Here is a 22,142-nt window from a genome sequence, read left to right as displayed (position 1 = left end):
TCCCTTGCCCTCACCCCACAACACGTAGCCAACGTTGGGAGACCTGATACAGAAAGAGAGAACAGCTCTGGGCTTTTTTTACATATAAATCACCATTTTAATAAAAAGTTTAATGGCAAAACCATCGTAACACAGCATCACTTTGGGGGAAATCCACCATACGGTCTAACCCCTACCAACAGCAGCACCCAAAGCTGGAAGGAGTTGTACAAAGACAAAAAAAAAAACACCCCTACACAACAAAAACAGTCAACCAGTTTCAGATCTGACCTCCGGCTCTTCAGAGGTGGGTTTGAGACATATCCCAGCACCAGGGGCGCCCCCTAGTGTCGACAGCATGCCCCCAAGATATGTGCAAAATATCCAACTCGCCTTCTTCTAGAGCAGGGGTCTTCAACCTGCGGCTCTCCAGATGTTCATGGACTACAATTCCCATCAGCGCCTTGCCAGCATGGCCAATTGGCTATTCTGGCAGGGGCCGATGGGATTTGTAGTCCATGAACATCTGGAGAGCCGCAGGTTGAAGACCCCTGTTCTAGAGAAATGTAACAATCGACCAACCAGCACTCAAAAGCATTATTTGGGTGGGTGGGTGGGGCTCAATTTGAAGTAACAGAAAGATCTGAACACCCTCCACTCCCCAACAAATCTCTCAGTGTTTGTTCAAGTCAACATGTGTTGTTCGTCTGGGCAGGCCCCCGCTATTTACGAGGAGGTCATCATGAACTGGGGGAGGCGGGGGGGGGGGAGCTGCAAATGCTTCCCGGAAGAACAGTCACACAAACCCTCCCCACAAAAAAATGGCAAACGGCTTTCAGGAGTTCGATTCTCTAACCTACTCAGACAAAGTGAGGTCAAGGGTCAAGGCAACGCATGCGCTTTTCCATGTCCAAGTAATGTTCATGCTTCAGGCCACGCGGGTGAGGAAACACAGTGAGGGTCCGGAAGGAGTCAACGGACGCCCGTCCCACAGTGAGCGTGAGAAGAAGCCCCCTAGCGTCATGACAGTGGTGACTAGTGAGCGGCGCAGATTCCGTTTCCCACAACCCACAGACCCGGGATTACCCAGTGGTAGAGAGGGCCTCTCAAACTTTGTTTTAAGGCCTCCAGCCCAAAACAATCACCAGGCCTGACCTGGGTCTTCCTTTTAGATATAAGACAGCAGGCACAGTGGTGAAGCTCCCAGCCAGAGTACACAGGAAGGTCAACAGACAGACAAGTGGGCGTGGCCTTTGGGGGCGGCCGACCAAGTTAGAGAGAGAGAGGGAGAAGGCAGACGTTTCATGCGTCCTGAAGGTCGGGAATGTCGGAGAGGATCATGGGAGAGCCCAGCTGCAGTTCCTGTTGGAGGGACTCCATGTCGGCCGGGTTCATGCGATGGACTTCCAGCCAGTCGGCGAGAAGGGAGGCCGAGAGCGGAGCAGAGTCACCTTGACTGGAGAGAGAGAGAGAGAAAGAGGGTGAAACTGACCCAGTGAACCATGGAAAAATACACTAGCATGTTGCGGGGGCAGTGGTGGGATCCAAAAATTTTAGTAACAGGTTCCCATGGTGGTGGGATTCAAACTGTAGCGTAGCGCCAATGGGGCTGGGCGGGGCACGACAGGGCATGGTCGGGCATTCTGGGGGCGGGGCATTCCTGGGCGGGGCTGTGGCAAGGACGCAGCCGCTGCACTGGTCCTTGGGCGGGAAACGAGTGCACGCAGGCGCAGGCTGCCACGCACGCCGGTTCACCTCCTGCTAGACTGCTTCAAGTTCTGCACGCTACTGCTGAGAGGAGGGGCGTAACTAAAGCAAAAATCACATGGCAAAATCACCAATTAGTCACCCCCTCTCGGCACACACAAATAATTAGTAGCCTACTCTTGGGAACCTGTGAGAACCTGCTGGATCCCACCTCTGTGCGGGGGTTCAAAGTTTGCCTCTTTAGCAAGGAGGAACCCTAAAGGAAAGGCAGTTGGACGCACCAGCTTGCTTTTAACAAAGCCTGAATACCATACCTTTGCTCCCCAATTTGATGCAGCACTAAGCCAACTGACTGGTTTTTGATTAGGATGTCTGCTCAATGCTACAAAATTGAGCATATCGTTCTGTTTGCTCTCTGAGAGTTACACAAAATTTGGATTTTTCTTCTCCCAAGAACACTGGCACCCTCTAGTGGAGGCAAAGAGTTTTGTTCTTCGCCGCTGCCTTTAGGGGTGCCAGAGTGTAGTACCATACGTAGCGGGGAAATGTAGCCCGGCAGCATCCCATTGCCAATACCCACACCAGGTCCATTTATCAAGGAAGCCCCTGGGTCGAAACACAGCCCTCATATACAATGTATCAATTTCTCAATGGATGCAACGTTAACAACTCCACAAACAACAAACACGCTGCATCAACGGCTGCTTTATCAATTGCGCTAAGCCCACATATAAAGTGCAATACATAAAGTGTAACCAGTGAAAAGTGCAAACAACATCAGAGCCTAGACTCTTACAATACTACACATATCACATCACCCTACAACATAGTCAAGGTGACTAAACGATGTCTTCTTCACTCGGTCCTATGTCTTCGTCCGTATAGGTACTTGGACGGGACCTCTTCTTTGAAGATAATCAATCACTTATCAAAATTGAGCATATCGTTCTGTTTGCTCTCTGAGAGTTAGACAAAATTTGGATTTTTCTTCTCCCAAGAACACCGGTACCCTCTAGTGGAGGCATATCGACGAAGGTTTTTTTACACTTTTAAATCATCCTTCCCCTGCTGAAACGTGCTATTCTTTATATAAAAGATCTTGGTTCTCGACTCCCTGCAAAAGCAAACTAATTACCCACATCAGTCTGAACGCATGTCCACATTTGTGGTGGTGTAATAACACTCATACATCATCTCTTGAGAACTGCAACCAGACCTATTAATGAGATAAGGAGATGATGCCATACACTTCTGTGACATCACAGCGCCATAAGCCAATGGCAGCACTCCCTTCACCTGGCCCACAACACGCAGTGGCGTAGGAGGTTAAGAGCTCGTGTATCTAATCTGGAGGAACCGGGTTTGATTCCCAGCTCTGCCGCCTGAGCTGTGGAGGCTGATCTGGGGAATTCAGATTGGCCTGTGCACTCCCACACACGCCAGCTGGGTGACCTTGGGCTGGTCACAGCTTCTCGGAGCTCTCTCAGCCCCACCTACCTCACAGGGTGTTTGTTGTGAGGGGGGAAGGGCAAGGAGATTGTCAGCCCCTTTGAGCCTCCTACAAGGAGAGAAAGGGGGGATATAAGCCCAAACTCTTCTTCTTCTTCTTCTTCTCTGCCACATATTGCCGGATAACAGCCACAGGGCCCAGACTGTAAACATGGTAAGTTTCAAATAAAGGCAAGTACATCTGAGACTGAACTTCCTCCATTCAAAACTCCACCAACCTGTATTGCCTACTAAGTCCAGAAGGAGTTCTCTCTTACCTCTCCCGGTTTTCTCCAACCATGTCGAACGACTGATTCAGAAACTCTTCCAGGTCGAAGCCGACTCCGTAGCCAGCGCCGCTGCCTTTCGGGGTGCCAGAGAAGACAGGGGGCAAAATGTCGTCCACCTGGAATCCAGAAAACACGAGACCATTCGTCAGTCAAAGATAACTTTTCCACTTTGGAAGTACCGTATATACTCATGTATAAGTCGAATTTTTCAGCACATTTTTAATGCTGAAAAAGCTCCCCTCGACTTATATGTGGGTCATTAAATTTTTGTGTGTTTTTTTACTTTGCCGGCCAGCAGGGGGCGCAGTTTTTATTCTAGTGGCACCAAAATGTCAGGGTACCATCAGAAGACACTCCTGATGGTACCAGCCAAGTTTGGTAAAGTTTGGTTCAGGGGGTCCAAAGTTATGGACCCCCAAAGGAGGTGCCCCCATTCCCCATTGTTTTCAATGGGAGCTATTAGTAGATGGGGCTACCATTTTGAGGGTCCATAACTTTGGACCCTCTGAGCCAAACTTCACCAAACCTGGCTGGTCTCATCAGGAGAGTCTTTTTATGATACCAGCCATGTTTGGTGAAGTTTGGGTCAGGGGATCCAAAGTTATTGACCCCCAAAGAGGACCCCATCCCCCATTGTTTACAATGGAAGCTAATAGTAGATTTTCTATTTCTGATAACATCCCTCTTAAAATCTAAGTTGGGTTACATTTGGACATACAGATGATGATGAGGAATCCAGTTTTGAAGGATTTTAACTCTTGTGTTTTAGCTTGGTTGCTGGTTGAGCTAAGGTTTTTGTACTTTTAAAGTTATTGTTGAGACCATATTGTTCTTGTTGACCCTCTTTTCCACTTACAGAGCCAGTTTACTGTTTTTCTTTGAAATAAATATTCAAAAACATTTAACAAACTGCTGCCTCAATTGATGTAATTTTATTGGCATCTATTTTTATTTTTGAAATTTACCAGCAGCTGCTGCATTTCCCACCCTCGACTTATACGCGAGTCAATACGTTTTCCCAGTTTTTTGTGGTAAAATTAGGTGCCTCGACTTATATGCGGGTCGACTTATACACGAGTATATACTGGTAAGTCAAGTAGATAAGATAAGTCAAGTAGACGGCACCTCTGTGTAGATACCTCTGTATTTGCCTTGTCTTTTCTAGAAATGGAATTTGGGTTAAAGCATTGACTAAGGTTTTAAAGGAGCAGCAGTGGCGTAGTGGTTAAGAGCAGGTGTATTCTAATCTGGAGGAACCGGGTTTGATTCCCCGCTCTGCCACCTGAGCTGTGGAGGCTTATCTGGGGAATTCAGATTAGCCTGTACACTCCCAACATAGCCAGCTGGGTGACTTTGGGCTAGTCACAGTTCTTTGGAGCTCTCTCAGCCCCACCTACCTCACAGGGTGTTTGTTGTGAGGGGGGGAAGGGCAAGGAGATTGTAAGCCCCTTTGAGTCTCCTACAGGAGAGAAAGGGGGGATATAAATCCAAACTCTTCTTCTTCTTCTAAAGCTTTCTGGGTTTTAATATTAATAGGAAGTTACTATGATATGGATAACTTCTGCAGCGGGTGACGGGCAGAAATTCAAGTGTTATTTGTCGTCTTTATCTATGTTGTTTAAGTAACGTAGAATGACTCGATCACTTTTGTATGTTTTGTTAGTTTTGTTATAAAAATTAATTTCAATTTTTTTTTTAAGAAGAGCATTTTCTCAGTCATAGTACCAAAACCTCTGGAATTCCCTGTAAACCTCTGTGAACATTCGCCAACCTCTCTGCTGCTGTCTTCCGTCAACAAGTGCCGATTTCTTTGTTTCACTTGGAATTTACTCAACAATCCTTCCTTCCCGACCAATGTTTTTAATTGCTATTTTTTATTTCTTTGTCCGTATTTAAACTCTGCTCTTGATTTGTTTTAATTATGTGTGTTTGGGAGAGGAGTGAAGAAAGGGCCGATTTCAACGGGCTCAAACTGTGATTTTGCCATGTATCTTGGATCTTGATTTTCATAATTTGACTCGTGCTGCCAAGACAACCTGTTCTCCAACTACATTATTAATCCCATGCGAGCGTGGAATTATGGCAGCATATCTTCGTCTGCTGATTAATCCCACCCAGAGGAGAGCCTTGGCTTCTGCAAGATGTAATGTGCTGCCATCAGCTCTGCTGGAGGGAAGATTTAAGAATATGGAACGTTCTAAAAGAGTTTGTTCATGGGATATGACTACGGTTGAAACACTTGACCATTCTTTGTTTCTATGCCCTAAATACAATAAGATACGCATGAAATACATGAATTCCATTTTCTTGCAATGTTCTCAGTGGCATGAGTGTTACAAGATACCCAATCTCCTGAACAGCTCTGATGTGCTCTTTTGTGAAACTGTTGCAAATTTTATATTGGAAATTAGTAATTTTAACTGCATTTCTTAACCTTGTTTTGTTTTCAAATGTTGTCTTGTTTTATATGCCAATAAAGGCTTGTGTTGTTGATTTTGCCATGTAGAACATAAGAACATAAGAACTAGCCTGCTGGATCAGACCAGAGTCCATCTAGTCCAGCTCTCTGCTACTCTTCTTATGTTCTTATGTTCTACATGGCAAAATCAACAACAGTGGCCCACCAGGTGCCTTTGGGAGCTCGCATGCAGGATGTGAAAGCAAGGGCCTTCTGCAGCTGTTGCTCCCGAGCACCTGGTCTGCTAAGGCATTTGCAATCTCAGATCAAAGAGGATCAAGATTGGTAGCCATAAATCGACTTCTCCTCCATAAATCTGTCCAAGCCCCTTTTAAAGTTATCCAGGTTAGTGGCCACCACCACCTCCTGTGGCAGCATATTCCAAACACCGATCACACGTTGCGTGAAGAAGTGTTTCCTTTTATTAGTCCTAATTCTTCCCCCCAGCATTTTCAATGGATGCCCCCTGGTTCTAGTACACAAGCCATGGACATTTCAACACTATCATATTAAAGAATAATGAATGGATGAATAATTGCTATTTAGATAAGAACATAAAAGGTTTTAAACCGTAGGTTTTAAACCGCCAGCCACTTGGGTGGCCCTCGGGAGGGAAGAAAGGTGGGTCAGAAATGTAGTAAGGATACGCATGAACAAATAAATTACCTGGGATTTCGACAGCTGTTGAGTCACCATATTGATATCAGGAGGCTCCAAAGGCACAGTGGTCCCTGAAGGCAGCTCTGAGGCCATTTGGGGTTGGTTGGGCTGTGACGGCACCTCTGTTTTGCCCGCCTCCGTCAGAAATATGGCGTCATCCACACCCGTTCTCGCTCCGTAATTCACAGTCGGCTCCGGCAGTGCTTCACTAGGGGGCGCTATCTCCGGCTGACTCACCGGCACCTGGCCGGTCACGGCCCAGTTCTCAGGCTGGGGGACGGCGCTCCAGGCATTGAGGGCCGTCACCCCGTACGGAGCCTGAAATATCTGCCCAGGTCCGTATTTGACACTTAGCACACACTCCGGTTTGGACGGAGTGGCTTTCGGGCAGGCCGCGGAGGTGACCAGGAACGGGGTGGGCTGGGCGGGGAAAAAGTGGACCAGGTTGGCATTCGCCCCTTGAACGGGGGCTAGTTCTGCCCCCACAGGGACCAGAGTGAGCTTGGGTCTCAAGGCAGGCACCCCCTTGTCCGAGAAGGTGAGGAAGTCGGTGGGTGCCGAGGGATTGGCGGAAGAGCTGGGCGGAATGTGGCTGGCAGGAGGCACTTGAGGCGGCAAAGAGTTGGCAGGAGGAACTTGAGATAGGATATGGCCGGCGGCGGTCGCCTGCGGCAGGACCGCGGATCCATTCTGGGCCAACTTGTTCTGGGTGCGGTCGACCATCTTGGTCCACCTCTCCAGAAGGTTCCGGTCGTTCTCGGTGAGCATGTCCTTGCGTTCCTTCTCCTTCTCCTTCTTCTGCTTCTCACGCTCCTTGGCTCGCTCGTGACGGCGCTTGCGTTTCTCCTCTCGCTCGCGCTGACGCTCCTTCGCCGTCACCGGCCTCCGGATGTCAGGCGTCTCAGGGACGGAGGATGGGGTATCTGTGGAACACGCAGCTTTATTTATTTATTTGTTTATTATTTATTTTATTAAACTTCTATACCGCCCTTCCCCGAAGGGCTCAGGGAGGTGTCCATCAATTATATAAAAACAGTTAAAATCCATTTCACATTCATCCCAGTTAAAACCATATATAAATTATAAAAATTCAGATGGCGATTAAAATTGTTTCCCCTTCTCCATTCTTGCACCCACTGGAGGCCAGATATTTATCACAGGAGTGTGGTGTTATCCCGGCTGGTTAAATGCCTGGCGGAACAGGTCTGTTTTACAGGCCCTGCGGAAACTCTGTATGTCCCGCAGGGCCCTGATCTCACTTGGGAGCCTGTTCCACCAGGTAGGAGCCAGGGCCGTAAAAGCCCTAGCCCTTGTGGAGGCCAGCCGGACCACTTTGGGGCCAGGGATCACCAGAAGGTCCGCCTCCGAGGAGCGGAGGGGCCTAGCAGGGCGATATAGGGAGAGACAGTCCCTACAAGGCAAACGCTAGTTCGTTCTGCCGCCCTGTCGCTCAATGTGTTTAAACTCAGGAGATCAAATATATAGGGCAACAGAGAGCCAGATTTTCTCTGGATACATTCAAGGGGAAGGAAAGAATAGTAGATTCTGGGATGTTGTGTGGTTTCTGGGCTGTATGGCCGTGTACTAGCAGCATTCTCTCCTGACGATCCTCTGAGGACGCCAGCCACAAATGCAGGCGAAACGTCAGGAGAGAATGCTGCTAGAACACGGCCGTACAGCCCGGGAACCACACAGCACCCCAGTGATTCCGGCTGTGAAAGCCTTCGACAATAAATAATAAGAAGAAGAGTTTGGATTTATATCCCCCCCTTCTCTCCTGCAGGAGACTCAAAGGGGCTGACAATCTCCTTGCCCTTCCCCCCTCACAACAAACACCCTGTGAGGTGGGTGGGCCTGAGAGAGCTCCGAGAAGCTGTGACTAGCCCAAGGTCACCCAGCCGGCGAGTGTGGGAGTGCACAGGCTAATCTGAATTCCCCAGATCAGCCTCCACAGCTCAGGCGGCAGAGCGGGGAATCAAACCCGGTTCCTCCAGATTAGATACACGAGCTCTTAGCCTCCTACGCCACTGCTAAGAGCTTGAACCAATGAATAGTAGATTCATTGGTTCAAGGGGATTTCTGAATGCAAATGCAGGTGGAAGAAACTGCTCCACCAGCAGGGAAGGAACACTAAACTCTGACCAGTGCTTTGTCTGGTGTTTCAGGGGCTATTCAGCCTGTTACATAAAGTCTACAAAGTCTTCTCAGAACAGCTGTAAGGACTAATGAGCTACATTCTGTTCCACAGAAAGATGACAGCAGAGTTGTATATTTCTCCAGGGCAGAACAAAGCATGCCGGGCCTGTTCCGCAGAATGCTCCGCCCGGGTCCTAGTGCCGACCTAGCCCTGCTTCCCACCCACCCCGCATCTGTTTGAAAGTCGTCTAGCGAACGATAAATGCTCTTAGATCAAAGTACCGTGTTCAATAACGCCCCAAAGAACGGTTTTGACAAAAGCAGCGTGTAAAAACGAATGATAATTCTTGTACTCTTAACGTGGAAGCATACAATTTTCTCAGCCGCTGCACCTCAACTGTCAGTACTATCATCTTTTGGTGGAACAGAGTGTAGCACCGTACGTAGTGCGGAAACGCAGCCCGGGAGCATCCCATTGCCGATACCCACACCAGGCATAAGCATTTCATTGTCATTGTGCACGCACAACAAAATTTACAGCAGCATTCCTCGACGCACACAATTTCAGACTCATACCCCATCCTCACTTTCCCCTTCCTCCACCCATCCCTACACAGCCCCAAACACATCAACACGAAGCCACGGAGTTCAGCATAGCCACAGCTCTAGAGTAGAAGCTGTCTCTAAGCCTCTTTGTCCTAGTTTTGATAGGCCTGTATCGTCTGCCAGATGGTAACAGTTCGAAAAGAGAGTGTGCTGGATGAGACGGGTCTCTCAGAATATTTTGGGCTTTCTTTAGGCTTCGGGAATTATAGAGTTCTTCCAAGGAGGGGAGAGGGCAGCCGATAATCCTCTGTGCAGTAGTGATCACCCTTTGGAGCGCCTTCCTATCTGCCACTGTGCAACTGGAGAACCATACACAGATGCAGGAGGTTAAGACACTCTCTATAGCACAGCGGTAAAAGGACACCAGGAGTTTTCCATTCAGTGGTTGTTTCCTTAAAAGTCTCAGGCCCATTCATCAAGGAAGCCCCTGGGTCAAAACACAGCCCCACAATCTGCCAGAAACCCCCTCCCTGCCAGAAACCCCCTCCCTCAGCCAGACTTTTCCACCTCACCTTTGTTCTTATTCCGGAGGGCCGACTTTAAGATGACGGCCTTGAGGGCAGCCTTGGTGTCATCCGAGATGGCTCCCTCCCGTTTGGGCGGCGCGGCGGGAGGCTCCGCTTCGGCCTTCACCTCAGGCTGGGCCACTGCCTCGGCGACAAGGGGAGAGATCAGGTCAATGGTCTCCGGAAGCGGGTAGAGGGTGGGAGACGCCATGGCGTAGTCGCTGTCTCTGGGCCGAGGGGAGCCGGCGCTGGGCATGTCCACATCCTGGCAGCGGAGGAGCAGGCCTTGCTCGGAGGCCGTCACGCAGCCCCCGACCACCGCCGGCCGCAGAGCAGGCTTGAAGCTGATCTGGCGCCGGATGCCCTCCCGCCGGTCGTGGAAATCGTTGATTTCGGCCACGATGGCTTCCTTGATCCGCTCCTTGGTCAGCACCTGCTTGTCGAAATCGAAGTCGAAGGCCGGCACGCAGTCGGGCTCGTCGTCGGGGTCGTGGTACTTGGCAAGGAAGGGGTGGCTCAGCGCTTCCACCACCGAGATGCGCTCCCGGGGGTCGAAGCGCAGCATCTTGGAGAGCATCGACAAGGCTTTGCGGTCGGCCTGCTGGTAGAGGCTCTCCCACGGCACCGGCTGGCGCGACGGCAGGCTCTGGACGTACGCCCGCACCCGGTCCGCCCCGATGGAGTGCACCACCTTGGCGGGGGGAGTCCCCAAGACCGTGATGATCAGCTGCAGCTGGTGGATGTAATTCTTCCCAGGGAACAGCTGCTTCCGCCCGAGCATCTCGGCAAAAATGCAACCCACCGACCACATGTCGATGGCCTGCGTGTACTCGTGCAAGGAGAGCATCAGTTCGGGGGCGCGGTACCAGCGGGTGGCCACGTACTCCGTCATGAAGTACTTGTACTCGTCGGGTTTGGTGCAGAGGCCCCGGGCCATGCCGAAGTCGCCGATCTTCAGCTCGCAGTTCTCGTTGATCAGGAGGTTGCTGGGCTTGAGGTCCCGGTGGATGACGTTGGCCGAGTGGATGTACTTGAGCCCCCGGAGAAGCTGGTAGAGGAAGTAGCGTACGTGTTCCAGGGTGAGGGGCTGAGAGGAGTGGATGATCTGGTGCAGGTCGCTCTCCATCAGGTCCAGCACAACGTACCTGCCGGGACATTTGCTTTGTCAAAGGGAGAACAACACGGTAGAGCGTTTGGAAAGAGGTCAAGGACAGAAGGGGGAAAGGGCTGTGACTCAGTGGCAGAACATCTCCTTGGCGTTCAGAAGGTCTCGAGTTCTGGCCTTGGCATCTCCAGTGAAAAGGATCTGGAAGCATCTGAGGCATCTACAGGTCTGTCAAGAGCTTACAGAGCTTTGAAAGAGTGCCAGACTCCAAGACAGAAGAAGGCAACTTTCAAGGAACAAATAAACTCAAAAATACACACGTTGCACTCTGGCTGTGTCCAATCTTATATATTGATTTTACATATAATTAAACAACTTAACACTTCTATTTGTATTTACATTTCCTTATTTCTCTGACAAAGTTCTTAAAGATACAGCATAAGTCTTCCAACTCTTATAACTAAACATAAATAATCACTTAGTCCATTCAATTCTTTGTTCAGAAACAAAGCTTTAGTTCCATATAGTCCATATTCCAATTCTGTAGGTTCTGCAGAACTTAAAGATACAGCATAAGTCTTCCAACTCTTATAACTAAACATAAATAATCACTTAGTCCATTCAATTCTTTGTTCAGAAACAAAGCTTTAGTTCCATATAGTCCATATTCCAATTCTGTAGGTTCTGCAGAACTTAAAGATACAGCATAAGTCTTCCAACTCTTATAACTAAACATAAATAATCACTTAGTCCATTCAATTCTTTGTTCAGAAACAAAGCTTTAGTTCCATATAGTCCATATTCCAATTCTGTAGGTTCTGCAGAACTTAAAGATACAGCATAAGTCTTCCAACTCTTATAACTAAACATAAATAATCACTTAGTCCATTCAATTCTTTGTTCAGAAACAAAGCTTCAGTTCCATATAGTCCATATTCCAATTCTGTAGGTTCTGCAGAACTTAAGAACTTGGTCAGAGAAATAAGGAAATGTAAATACAAATAGAAGTGTTAAGTTGTTTAATTATATGTAAGATCAATATATAAGATTGGACACAGCCAGAGTGCAACGTGTGTATTTTTGAGTTTATTTGGGCTAACGTTGACATTGCACTCTTAAAGATAGTGGTGAACTTTCAAGGAACTACATGGCCACTCAAGCCCACTTCAACTGGGGCATCAATTACGTGATATAGCTCTTTCTGGACTGCATGATTTCAGATTTCAAGGCCCTGCTGCTTCTCAGTCTCAGACTGCAAAAAAAAAACTAGCACTCGGAGAGGAGAGTTTTTCCACAGCCTTAACCCTGGCAAGCTATTTTTCTACAGGCAGGGTTAGAGAAGATAACACCTGGGGACAACTTCAAGAAGGGATGCAGCATCGCACTAAGAAAGCACCTACCCTCTACACAGAATCGTTGGGTCCCGGTCGCGAGGGTTTCCCATTAGGCAAGGGAAAAGAGGCACTTACACACAGATCTGAACTTCACGGGCGTAAGGCACGGAGAGGCTTCCAGTGGATGTCCTTGATGGCGATGATGTTGTCGTGCTTGAAATGTTTCAGGATCTTCAGCTCCTTCACAAAGTGCGCTTCGCGTTCATCACCAAGACCCATCGAAGGCACTGGGGATTTCGACTCTTGATCGCCACCTGCTGGCCTGCTGAGGGAGAAAGACAAGGGGACACAGGTTGGAAGCACATTTCATCTGAGAGTGTGTGAGATGTGTGTGCCGACTCTTAACCACTTTCCTACTTTCCAGGCACTGCCTACTAATTCTTATCTTCACAACAGAAAGCCTGGCAAAGTAGGTCAAGAAGCTATGGAGAGAAAGTCACCAACTTAACCTCATCACCTCACCAAGCTTCTGGCAGTCCTTTGGTGTTCACACACCAGCCCTGTTGACAAATTAAGCAGCAGAGTGGACAGCAGTGTTCAGAGTGATGGTCTAGAATCTGGGAAATCCAGCGTTGAATTCCCACTCTGCCCTAGAAGTCTTAGGCAGTTTTATATTGTTATAATATGTTGTTATGTTTTGATGATGGTTTGTTGTACTATTTATTATTGTTGTTCACCGCCCAGAGCCCTGCGGGGAAGGGTAGTTTATAAATTGAAATAATAATAATAATAATAACAATAACAATAATAATAATAATAATAATAAATAATAACAACAACAACAACACTAGGGCAGCACTTGAAACATCTTCAAATTGACAAAATTAACATCTGTCAAATTCAGAAGGCAGCCCTGCTGGGATCCGCACGAATACTATGCCGATACATTACAACTTCCTAGGCTTCTGTGTGAAGCTCAAATTGTAATGAAGGCCAACAACCAGCTAAAGATCTGGCAGCGGTGAAATCAACAACAACAACAACAACAACAACAACAATAATAATAAACACTAGGGCAGCACTTAAAACATCTTCGAATTGACAAAATTAACATCTGTCAAATTCAGAAGGCAGCCCTGCTGGGATCCACACGAATACTACGCCGATACATTACAACTTCCTAGGCCTCTGGGTGAGGCTCGAATTGTAATGAAGGCCAACAACCAGCTAAAGATCTGGCAGCTGTGAAATCTACAATAATAATAATAATAATAGTAATAGAAGCTTGCTGATTGGCTCGCTTGGACCAGCCACAAATTCAGCCTGCCTACTTCAGAGAACTGTTGTGAACGACACAAGACACTTTGAATAAGGTGAAGCATAGATGGTGTAAATAAAAATAAGCAAATAAGGGGTTTAAGTTTTGTTCAAAAAGGAAACTAAGTCCTCCCTTGTCATCCCTCTCAGTGTTCTGTGGTATCAGGCCGTTTCCTCCCCAACTCAGCCAACTAGAAAACTAAGATGAAGACCGGGCTATTGTCTTGATTATTCCAGCCACAGTTATCCATCCTGTAATATATTCTCACAACAATCTCATGAGGTAGGACAGGTTGCAAGAGACTGACTGGCCCAAAGTCACCCAGCGACCCCTGTGGCAAAGGGAGGACCCAAACACAGCCTCCCCAGTTCTGGTTTTCCACACCAACACCATCTGGTATTTTGGAGGGGAAATCCCACCAGAGCATGCTTCTAGTCCTCAGCGACGGTCCCCCAGAAGCCACCTCTTTCCCTAATGGTAGGCAGAAATCCCAACTTTCATTCGCCCCCGCTCCACCTTCACACACCTGAATCCTTGCAGGCGAAGCAGAGAGAGCTCCACCGGCATCGCCACAGGCTCCCGTGCGTCGTGATGGTCTCGGGATGGACTTCGCAGATTCGTCCCCCACCTCAAAGGTGACGTCGAAGGAGCGGGCCTTCAAGATGGCCAGGTTCTTGGCTGCCAGGGCCGCCTGATGGGCCTGTTCCTGCTTCGTTTGGCCCTGAGCAGCCTCATCGCCCTCGTCTTCTATGGGGGGCTCCGCCATCGTTCCTGGCTGTAACGGAACAAGACACACGTCACCGAACCACGCCTAATGTATTAAAGGTGTTGACTGCACAGGAAGAGTAGGGTGTCGATAAAGTTCCCAGGACTATTATCATCCCCTGCCAGCATGATGCTGGCAGGGGATGATGGGAACTGTAGTCCATAACATCTGGAGGGCCACGAGTTTGACACCTGTGTGTTAGCAGATCAACTGTTTTTCTCCGTTTGGTCCTCATCAGGCAGGACCCTAAAAGGAACAGGCTGTCCTATTTCATGGGGGGTGGAATAGGAAACGCCAGGCCCCTCACAGGCACAAGAAAGGAGGAAGACCGCCCCAGACGTAAGGAAAACCTCTGCCAGTTCAGACCAACACCCCATTTACTGAGCAAGAATGGTGCATTATGTTACTGACAACACAGAAATTTAGTGACGCTGGTTGCATCGCCAGATCTGATAGGAAGCTAAGTGGAGCGCTGGTTACAGTCGGTTTCTACAATCTGGGCCTGTTTTATCCCAGTTTATCCTCGACCACCGTTTCTGTGAAGGAATCCAGTGAAGACCCAGATTGTAAGAAACTGGCTGCACCTGGTATATATACTCCACTTGCTTTCCTTTCCTACTATCAAACTTTTCTGGAAGATGCCAGCCACAGAGTGCAGGCTTAAACGCCATAGAATACCGTTGTGAACACGCCATAGCAGCCCGGTAAAACCACACAGCACCCTAGTGATTCTACCGGAAAGCCTTCGGCCAATACAATGGTGCAGTCTGGGGTGCTGTGTGGTTTCCGGGCTGTCTGGCCGTGTTCTAGCAGCATTCTCTCCTGACGTTTCGCCTGCATCTGTGGCTGGCATCTTCAGAGGATCTGATAGCAGGGAAGCAAGTGGAGTATACATACCTGGTTACAGCCGGTTTCTTACAATCTGGGCCTGTTTTATCCCAGTTTGTCCCTTTGCATGGCTACCTGTTTCTGTGAAGGAATCCAGTGAAGACCCAGATTGTAAGAAACTGGCTGCACCTGGTATATATACTCCACTTGCTTTCCTTTCCTACTATCAGATCCTCTGAAGATGCCAGCCACAGAGGCAGGCGAAACGTCAGGAGAGAATACTGCTAGAACACGGCCATACAGCCCCCGAAACCACACAGCACCCTAGTGATTCTGGCCGTGAAAGCCTTCGACAATACAATGGTGCAGTCCTTCAAGTGTCAAACGAGGTGTAATCTTTTATAATGTTATGTGTGTGTTTCTTTAAATTGAGAGGTAAGTTGTTCAAATTAAAAGGTAAGTTGTAACCCCTCCCTCCCCCTTCGCCCTCCCCCCCCCCAAGTTAGGTGGGTCACAACCAGATGACGGGTCCCCTTTCCCCTTCCTAACCCTTCCTAACAGATGTTAAATCAGGGAGAAACCATTGGAAAGGGCTGGAGAACCTGCCAAACCAAGGAACGTCTAAGATGGACACGCCAGGGCAAAGCTGGTAGAAGAAAATGGAGGTACAAAGGAGGGGGGGGGGAATATTCCAATTCATCACCACACCCCCTTAACTAGACACCAAGTGCAGATGGCACAAATAGGGAAATGCTCTGCGCCCCCCCCCCCCCAATCAGAGGCGATGATGGACAGTTGAGGAGAGGGGGCAAGATGGGCTGCCCTACATCAACTAGGGTACAATGCGGGGGGGGGGGAGAGATGAGAGTGAGGGGCCACCTTCCATGGGCTAAGTGAAGAACTCTTGAGATGCAGAAGGGCTGGTCTTGGGTTCAGCCAAGAGCATCTTGAGGAACAGATGGAAATCTGGGGGGGATAACAGGGCAGCAGAAGGACCAGAGACCACCATTGGGGGAGGGGGGTTAGTGCCTGTATTTCAAGCTGGGGAAAGCTACACTGTAGAAGAAGGGGGGCTTTCAATTGGCAAAGGAAAGGAAAGAGCTGGCCCGCACCCCCACCCCCCAGTCTGGGATCTATTTCCCTCCCCTCCCAATGGGGTGAGCTGGAGAAGCAGATCTCACCTGCACAAATGGGACGCTTGGCTCGCCCAGGGCGGTTCCCTTTCAGGTCCGCCCCTCCGCCTGCCTCCTCCGCCTGCCCGCCTCGCTCCGCCCAGCCACCCCTAGGAAGTGCCCGGATGTCACGTCTTCGAACCCTCCTCGCCCAATCAGAACGCGCGAGGGCGGGGCGACAGCCGCGATAGTAGTAAAGCGGCGGCTCCTTTTCTTCTTTTCCGCTTTCTTCCTCCTTTCGGTCAAGCCCCGCCTCGCTCGAGTCCAAGGAACCAATCAGAGGACGCAGACGGAGGACAGGCGGCCAATTAGAGAGAGGGGAGGCTGGGCTTGTCAGCAATCACAGAGCAGGGAAGCTCCGGGAATTCGACAGGTGGAGCGTGGACAAGCGCTGGTTGCCGGGTTGAACTTCTGCCTGCGACGCACGAGTTGAAGTTGCCAGAGTCCTGTTAGAAGATCCAAAAGGGAAGAAAAACTGCCAGGACTTCTAGTTTTCGTTGTTGATTTTATGGTATTGATTGTATTGATTATTTATATTTGATTTTATTTGTATTGTCTGCGGTTGGAACCCGAGACCCAATAAAATAAATAAATCTGTCACCAACCCCCGCGCTTAAAAATAAATTCTGCTGCAAAGGTGAGTGACACTCCGAAGTTTGCCCAGAGATTGAGGGTTGCCAACTCCCGGTTGGGAAATTCGTGGTTTTGGAAAATGGAGCTGGAGATGACAGGGGGGTTGGTGGGAACATCAGTGGGGTACAATGCCATAGAGCCGTGGTGGCGAACCTATGGCACTACAGATGTTCATGGACTACAATTACCATCAGCCCCTGCCAGCAGGGCCAATTGGCCATGCTTGTAGGGACTGATGGGAATTGTAGTCCATGAACATCTGGAGTGCCATAGGTTCCCCATGACTGCCATAGAGTCTACTCTCCAAAGCATCTGGCAATAAGTGGTAACTCAAGGAGATCTCCAGGCCCCACCTGGAGGTTGGCAACTGTATTCACAGTTGTTCTCTTGTCTCTTGGGATTGGCAGTGAGTCTGACGTTCCTTAAACAACCACATTCTTTTAAAATGAACCTCTCAAGCTTAATTCCTCTCAAACACATTTTAACGTAAAGATTGACAAGTGACTCAGCTGCAAATTAGGTAGGATATGCAGATGATTCCCAGCTCTACCTTTCTGTTCTGCCTAATTCCAAGGACGCTGTAAACATTCTGAACCAGGGCTTGCTGCTCAACCAGTGTTTAGAGCCGATGACTGCAGTGGTTAAGAGCAGGTGGACTCTAATGCAGAGAACCGGGTTTGATTACCCACTCCTCCGCATGAGTGGCAGACTCTTATCTGGTCAGCTGGATTTGTTTCCCTGCTCCTGCACATGAAGCCTGCTGGATGACCTTGGGCTAGTCATTGCTCTCTCAGAACTCTCTCACCCCCACCTACCTAACAAGATGTCTGTTGTGGGGAGAGAAGGGGAAAGGAGCTTGTAAGCCATCTTGAGTCTCCTTACAGGACAGGAAGATGGGTTATAAATCCAAACTTTTCTTTTGGTAGCCATGGACAGCCCTATCCTCCAAGAACATATCCACTTCCCTCTTAAAGCCTTCCAAGTTGGCAGCCACCATATCCTGGGGCAGGGAGTTCCACAGTCATGTGGAGATATACCTCAGTTTCTACCTTTTGAATCTCTCACCATTTGCTTCAGCAGATGATCCCATGTTCTACCGTGTTTCCCCAAAAATAAGACAGTGTCTTATATTAATTTTTGCTCCCAAAGATGCGCTCTGTCTTATTTTCGGGGGGTGTCTAATTTTTCTGTGTTCTGTTCGTCAGGCATGCTTCCAAACAAAAACTTTGCTACATCTTACTTTCAGGGGATGCCTTATATTTTGCACTTCAGCAAAACCTCTACTACGTCTTGTTTTCAGGGGATGTCTTACATTCAGGGAAACAAGGTAGTATTACGAAAGAGAGAAAAAAGCTTTTTCCTATCCACTCTTTCCACGCCATGTATAATTTTATAGACCTCTGTCGTGTCTCCCTTTCCCCACCGTTTTTCTATAGCCCTGAGCTCCTTAACTGCTCCATACAGCTTGCTGTAGCCCCCTGATCATTTCTGCTGCGCTTTTCTTCACCTTCTCAAGTTCTGCAATATCTTTTTTTAGGGTGTGGTGACCAGAATTATACACAGTATTCCAAAGGTGGTTTTACCATGGATTTGTATAGTATGATGGCAGTTTTATTCTCTGCTCCTTGTCTAATTGTGGCCATTTTTGAATTAGCTTTTCTTTTTTTTACAGTGGCTGCACGCTGAGCTGACATTTTCATCAAAGAAGAAGAAGAAGATGAAGAAGAGGAGGAGGAGGAGTAGGAGGAGGAGTTTGGATTTATATCCCCCCTTTCTCTCCTGCAGGAGACTCAAAGGGGCTGACAATCCCCTTGCCCTTCCCCCCTCACAACAAACACCCTGTCAGGTAGGTGGGGCTGAGAGAGCTCCGAGAAGCTGTGACTAGCCCAAGGTCACCCAGCTGGCGTGTGTGGGAGTGTACGAGGCTAATCTGGATTCCCCAGATAAGCCTCCACCCATCTCAGAGCTGGGAATAAAACCCGGTTCCTCCAGATTAGATACACAAGCTCTTAACCTCCTACGCCACTGCTGCTCCTATGAGCCATCTGCTCCCACCCCCAGATCCCTTTCTTGACCTGTCATGTGAGCAAGCACAGGAATCCCATCCCAGTGGATATGTGAAGTTAGGATTTTTTTGCCACATCATAAATCACTTTACACTTGCTGTTTCAGACTGAATCTTCATTTGACATTTTAATGCCCATTTCTTCCCAGTTCAAGATTCCACTCCAAAACCTGTTTGTCTTCTTCAGTCACCCTCTAAGTTAATCTGGGTGTTAGGCTAAAAACCTGCGAGGGGACACTGAGGGGCTTCAGCCAAGCTGTGTTGCTCAGCTTCCTTAAGTCATGCTCAAATTAGGCCAGGCTCACTGACATACATGCTCTCCTCTCTCACGCACGCACACACTGAGCACCGCCAGAGTCCTTCATTGGTTCAGCAAACTTCCTGAATCGGGACATTCCACCAGCGACTCGTCCACACGGTCGTGGGCTTCCGGCAAGAGGTGGAGCACACGCCGGTGGGAGTCCAGGTGCCCCTTCTTGCCGAAGGAACGACCACAGTCGCCACACTTTCGTCTCGCCGCTCGCCAGAATGTGCTGTCAGCTGAATTGCTCCATCAGGTGGGTGCTTTGGGTATAGCTCCTTCCACAGTCCCCGCAGACGTACGGGCTTCAGAAGTGGGTGTGCACACCGCCCGGTGACGCCTTGACAAGGTTGGGAGCTCGCGCCCGGCGGCCTTGCCACAGTCAGCACAAGCGTAGGGGCGTGCCTCCCCACTGTGAACTACCGCCCGTGGAGGCCAAGAAGATCAGAACTCTGGCCAAAGGTCTGCCCACACAGTTCACACTTGTAAGCCTGCTGGGCCGTCGGGAGGTGGGAGCGGCGGTGTCGAGCCAACGTGGCCGCCTCGGTAAAGGACTTGCCGCAGTAGCTGCAGACATAGGGCCGCTCCCCACGGTGCGTGGCTCGGTGTTGCTCCAGCTCCGCCAATTCCACAAAACGCCGGCCGCATTCCCCGCAGCGGTGAGGCCGGACGCTCCCTTCGGCATGGGTGACGTAATGCCGAGCCAGGTCGGGACGGCGGGCAAACCGGCGGCCGCACAAGGAGCAGGCGAAGGGACGTTCGCCAAGGTGGTTCCGCCGGTGCTGCAGGAGGTTGGAGCTGGTGCTGAAACAGCGGCCACAGTCTGGGCAACTGTATGGCTTTTCCCCCGTGTGAGTCCGGAGGTGCTGGACGAGAGTCGGCCGGCCCGTAAAGGTTTTGCTGCAGTATTGGCAAGAAAAGGGGCGGTTCCCGGAGTGGACCTGGCGGTGGTTCGCCAGGGCCGAATTCTGCCGGAAGGTCTGGCCGCATTCCGCGCAGCGGTAGGGCCGCTCCTCCGTGTGGATGCGCCGGTGCTGCGTCAAGGTGGTGCGGTGCCCGAACGACTGGCCGCAGTCAGGGCAAGAAAACGGCCGCCCGTTGACGTGAATGAGCTGGTGCTTGCTCAAGATGGACAGGTCTGCGTAAGCCTTCCCGCACTCGCCGCAGACGTAGGGCTTCTCGCTCGAATGCAGGGCCCGCTGGTGGCGGACCAGGGCCGACCTGACCCCGAAGGCTTTGCCGCACTCGCCGCAGACGTAGGGGCGCTCGCCCCGGTGGGCCCGAAGGTGGCGGACGAGGGCAGAGGACTGTCGGAAGCAGCGCCCGCACTCTGTGCAAGCATACGGGAGCTCCCCGGTGTGGATGAGGCAGTGGCGGACCAGGGCTGAGTGGCTGGCCAAGCTACGGCCGCATTCGCTGCAGATGTGGCGTGGCTTCAGCGGCCGTTGCTTGGCAACCAGCTCCTCCACAGGGACGGCCCACGCCACCATTGCCTCCTCGTCAGATCCGTTCCCTGAAAGAGAGGCTTGCTGGGAGTGGGTTGCGTCGGGCTCCTCCCCACTGGATCCGCCCCTCAGAGGAGATTCATCTTGGCAGACGATTACCTCAGGCTCTCCCCCAGCAGCTGCCTTATCCAGGAGAGTTTCTTCCCAACAAGGGATCTCCTCAGATCCGTCCCCATTAAATCTCTCTGGGGAAAAGGACAATTCGCCCTCAGCCCCGGCCGGCGTTTTCTCAAATCGCCTTTCGCTCTCGCAACTGACGTCCTCGGCTTCTTCCTCCTCAGACTCCTCCCTCTCCGCGGATCCTTCCGGAAAACGGACCAGTTCAGCCCGAACGCAGCCTTCGCCTCGATAAGCAAGCTCCTCACATTCCTCGGGGACAAACCCACCATCTGTCAAAGGACCCCCTGGATAAAAGACAACCTCTGGTCCTTCCACATGGAGTGTCCCAGCGATGGGGGTCTCCACGTGGGCCGAGTTCTCCCCAAAGTCCTCTAGATCAGATGAGCATCCAATACTGCCCACCTCTCCCTGCCCATCCTCGATAAAGACCACCGAGCTGCTGTCCGAAGCCTCCTCCCAATCTAGTTCCTCTCCAGCTTTCACACATCCTTCCATCCAGCGTCCGCCCTCCCATTTTGTGTAGCTGTTCTCACACGGGCGTTCCTCTTCGGGAGACAAACCACCTTCCTCCGCTCGGAGGTGGCGCGCCCCTTGAAGCCGTTGCTGACGTCGATCCATTCCTCATTCTCAGTCCTAGACCCAACTTCTCCTGTAGAAGAAAGAAAACGCAAGCTGAAAAATAAAGATTCCCGCCTGGAAGAACTAAATCAGCAAAAAGCCTTCTGGCCGTACGGGGGAAATGGTTCATTCCTCAACAGAACATTCTTTCGAAGGCTCATTCCGCACATGCAGAATAATGCACTTTCAAACTGCTTTCAGTGCTCTTTGAATATGTGCGGAATGGCAAAATCCACTTGCAAACAGTTGTGAAAGTGGTTTGAAAACACATTATTTTGCGTGTGCGGAAGGGGCCCTAGTGGTACAAGAAGAAGAGTTTGGATTTATACCCCACCTTTCTCTCCTGTAAGGAGACTCAAGGTGGCTGACAAGCTCCTTTCCCTTCCTCTCCCCACAACAGACACCTTGTGAGGCAGGTGGGGCTGAGAGAGTCCTGAGAGAACTGTGACTAGCCCAAGGTCACCCAACAGGAATGTAGGAGTGCGGAAACACACCTGGTTCACCAGCTAAGCCTCTGCCACTCAGGTGGAGGAGTGGGGAATCAAAC

At 50.0% G+C, this 22,142-nt stretch overlaps 2 protein-coding genes across 2 annotated transcripts in view; both read right to left on the bottom strand.

The window, feature by feature from the left end:
- Window positions 1–543: 543 nt before the first annotated feature.
- Window positions 544–12,467, bottom strand: MAPK7 (mitogen-activated protein kinase 7). The gene is made up of 5 exons (XM_048518119.1): window positions 12,407–12,467; window positions 9,837–10,975; window positions 6,589–7,505; window positions 3,453–3,580; window positions 544–1,435 (listed from the first exon to the last, which is right to left on the bottom strand). The coding sequence occupies exons 2-5, from the start codon at window positions 10,954–10,956 to the stop codon at window positions 1,282–1,284; spliced, it is 2,319 nt and encodes a 772-aa protein (XP_048374076.1). The 5' UTR covers window positions 10,957–10,975; window positions 12,407–12,467; the 3' UTR covers window positions 544–1,281.
- Window positions 12,468–19,420: 6,953 nt separating this feature from the next.
- Window positions 19,421–22,142, bottom strand: part of LOC125444325 — a 42,407-nt gene continuing 39,685 nt past the window's right edge. The window contains exons 17-18 of the mRNA XM_048516752.1: window positions 19,776–21,597; window positions 19,421–19,724 (exon numbers count right to left, since the gene is read on the bottom strand). Coding sequence (XP_048372709.1) covers window positions 19,421–19,724; window positions 19,776–21,597 — 2,126 coding nt within the window. The remainder of the gene's footprint in view (window positions 19,725–19,775; window positions 21,598–22,142) is intronic.

The sequence above is a fragment of the Sphaerodactylus townsendi genome, linkage group LG15 (genome assembly GCF_021028975.2).
Source record: "Sphaerodactylus townsendi isolate TG3544 linkage group LG15, MPM_Stown_v2.3, whole genome shotgun sequence".
NCBI lineage: Eukaryota > Metazoa > Chordata > Lepidosauria > Squamata > Sphaerodactylidae > Sphaerodactylus > Sphaerodactylus townsendi.
The sequence above is the reverse complement of the archived record's forward strand: the minus strand, read 5'-3'. Positions and strand labels throughout refer to the sequence as shown.

Coding starts and splice junctions, on each gene's coding strand:
- MAPK7 (XM_048518119.1), bottom strand. CDS start 10,956: ATGGAGAGCGACCTGCACCAGATCATCCACTCCTCTCAGCCCCTCACC. Junction 7,506..9,836: donor CCTCCGGAATAAGAACAAAG/GTGAGGTGGAAA, acceptor CGTGTTCCACAG/ATACCCCATCCTCCGTCCCT. Junction 1,436..3,452: donor GTTGGAGAAAACCGGGAGAG/GTAAGAGAGAAC, acceptor CTCTCTCTCCAG/TCAAGGTGACTCTGCTCCGC.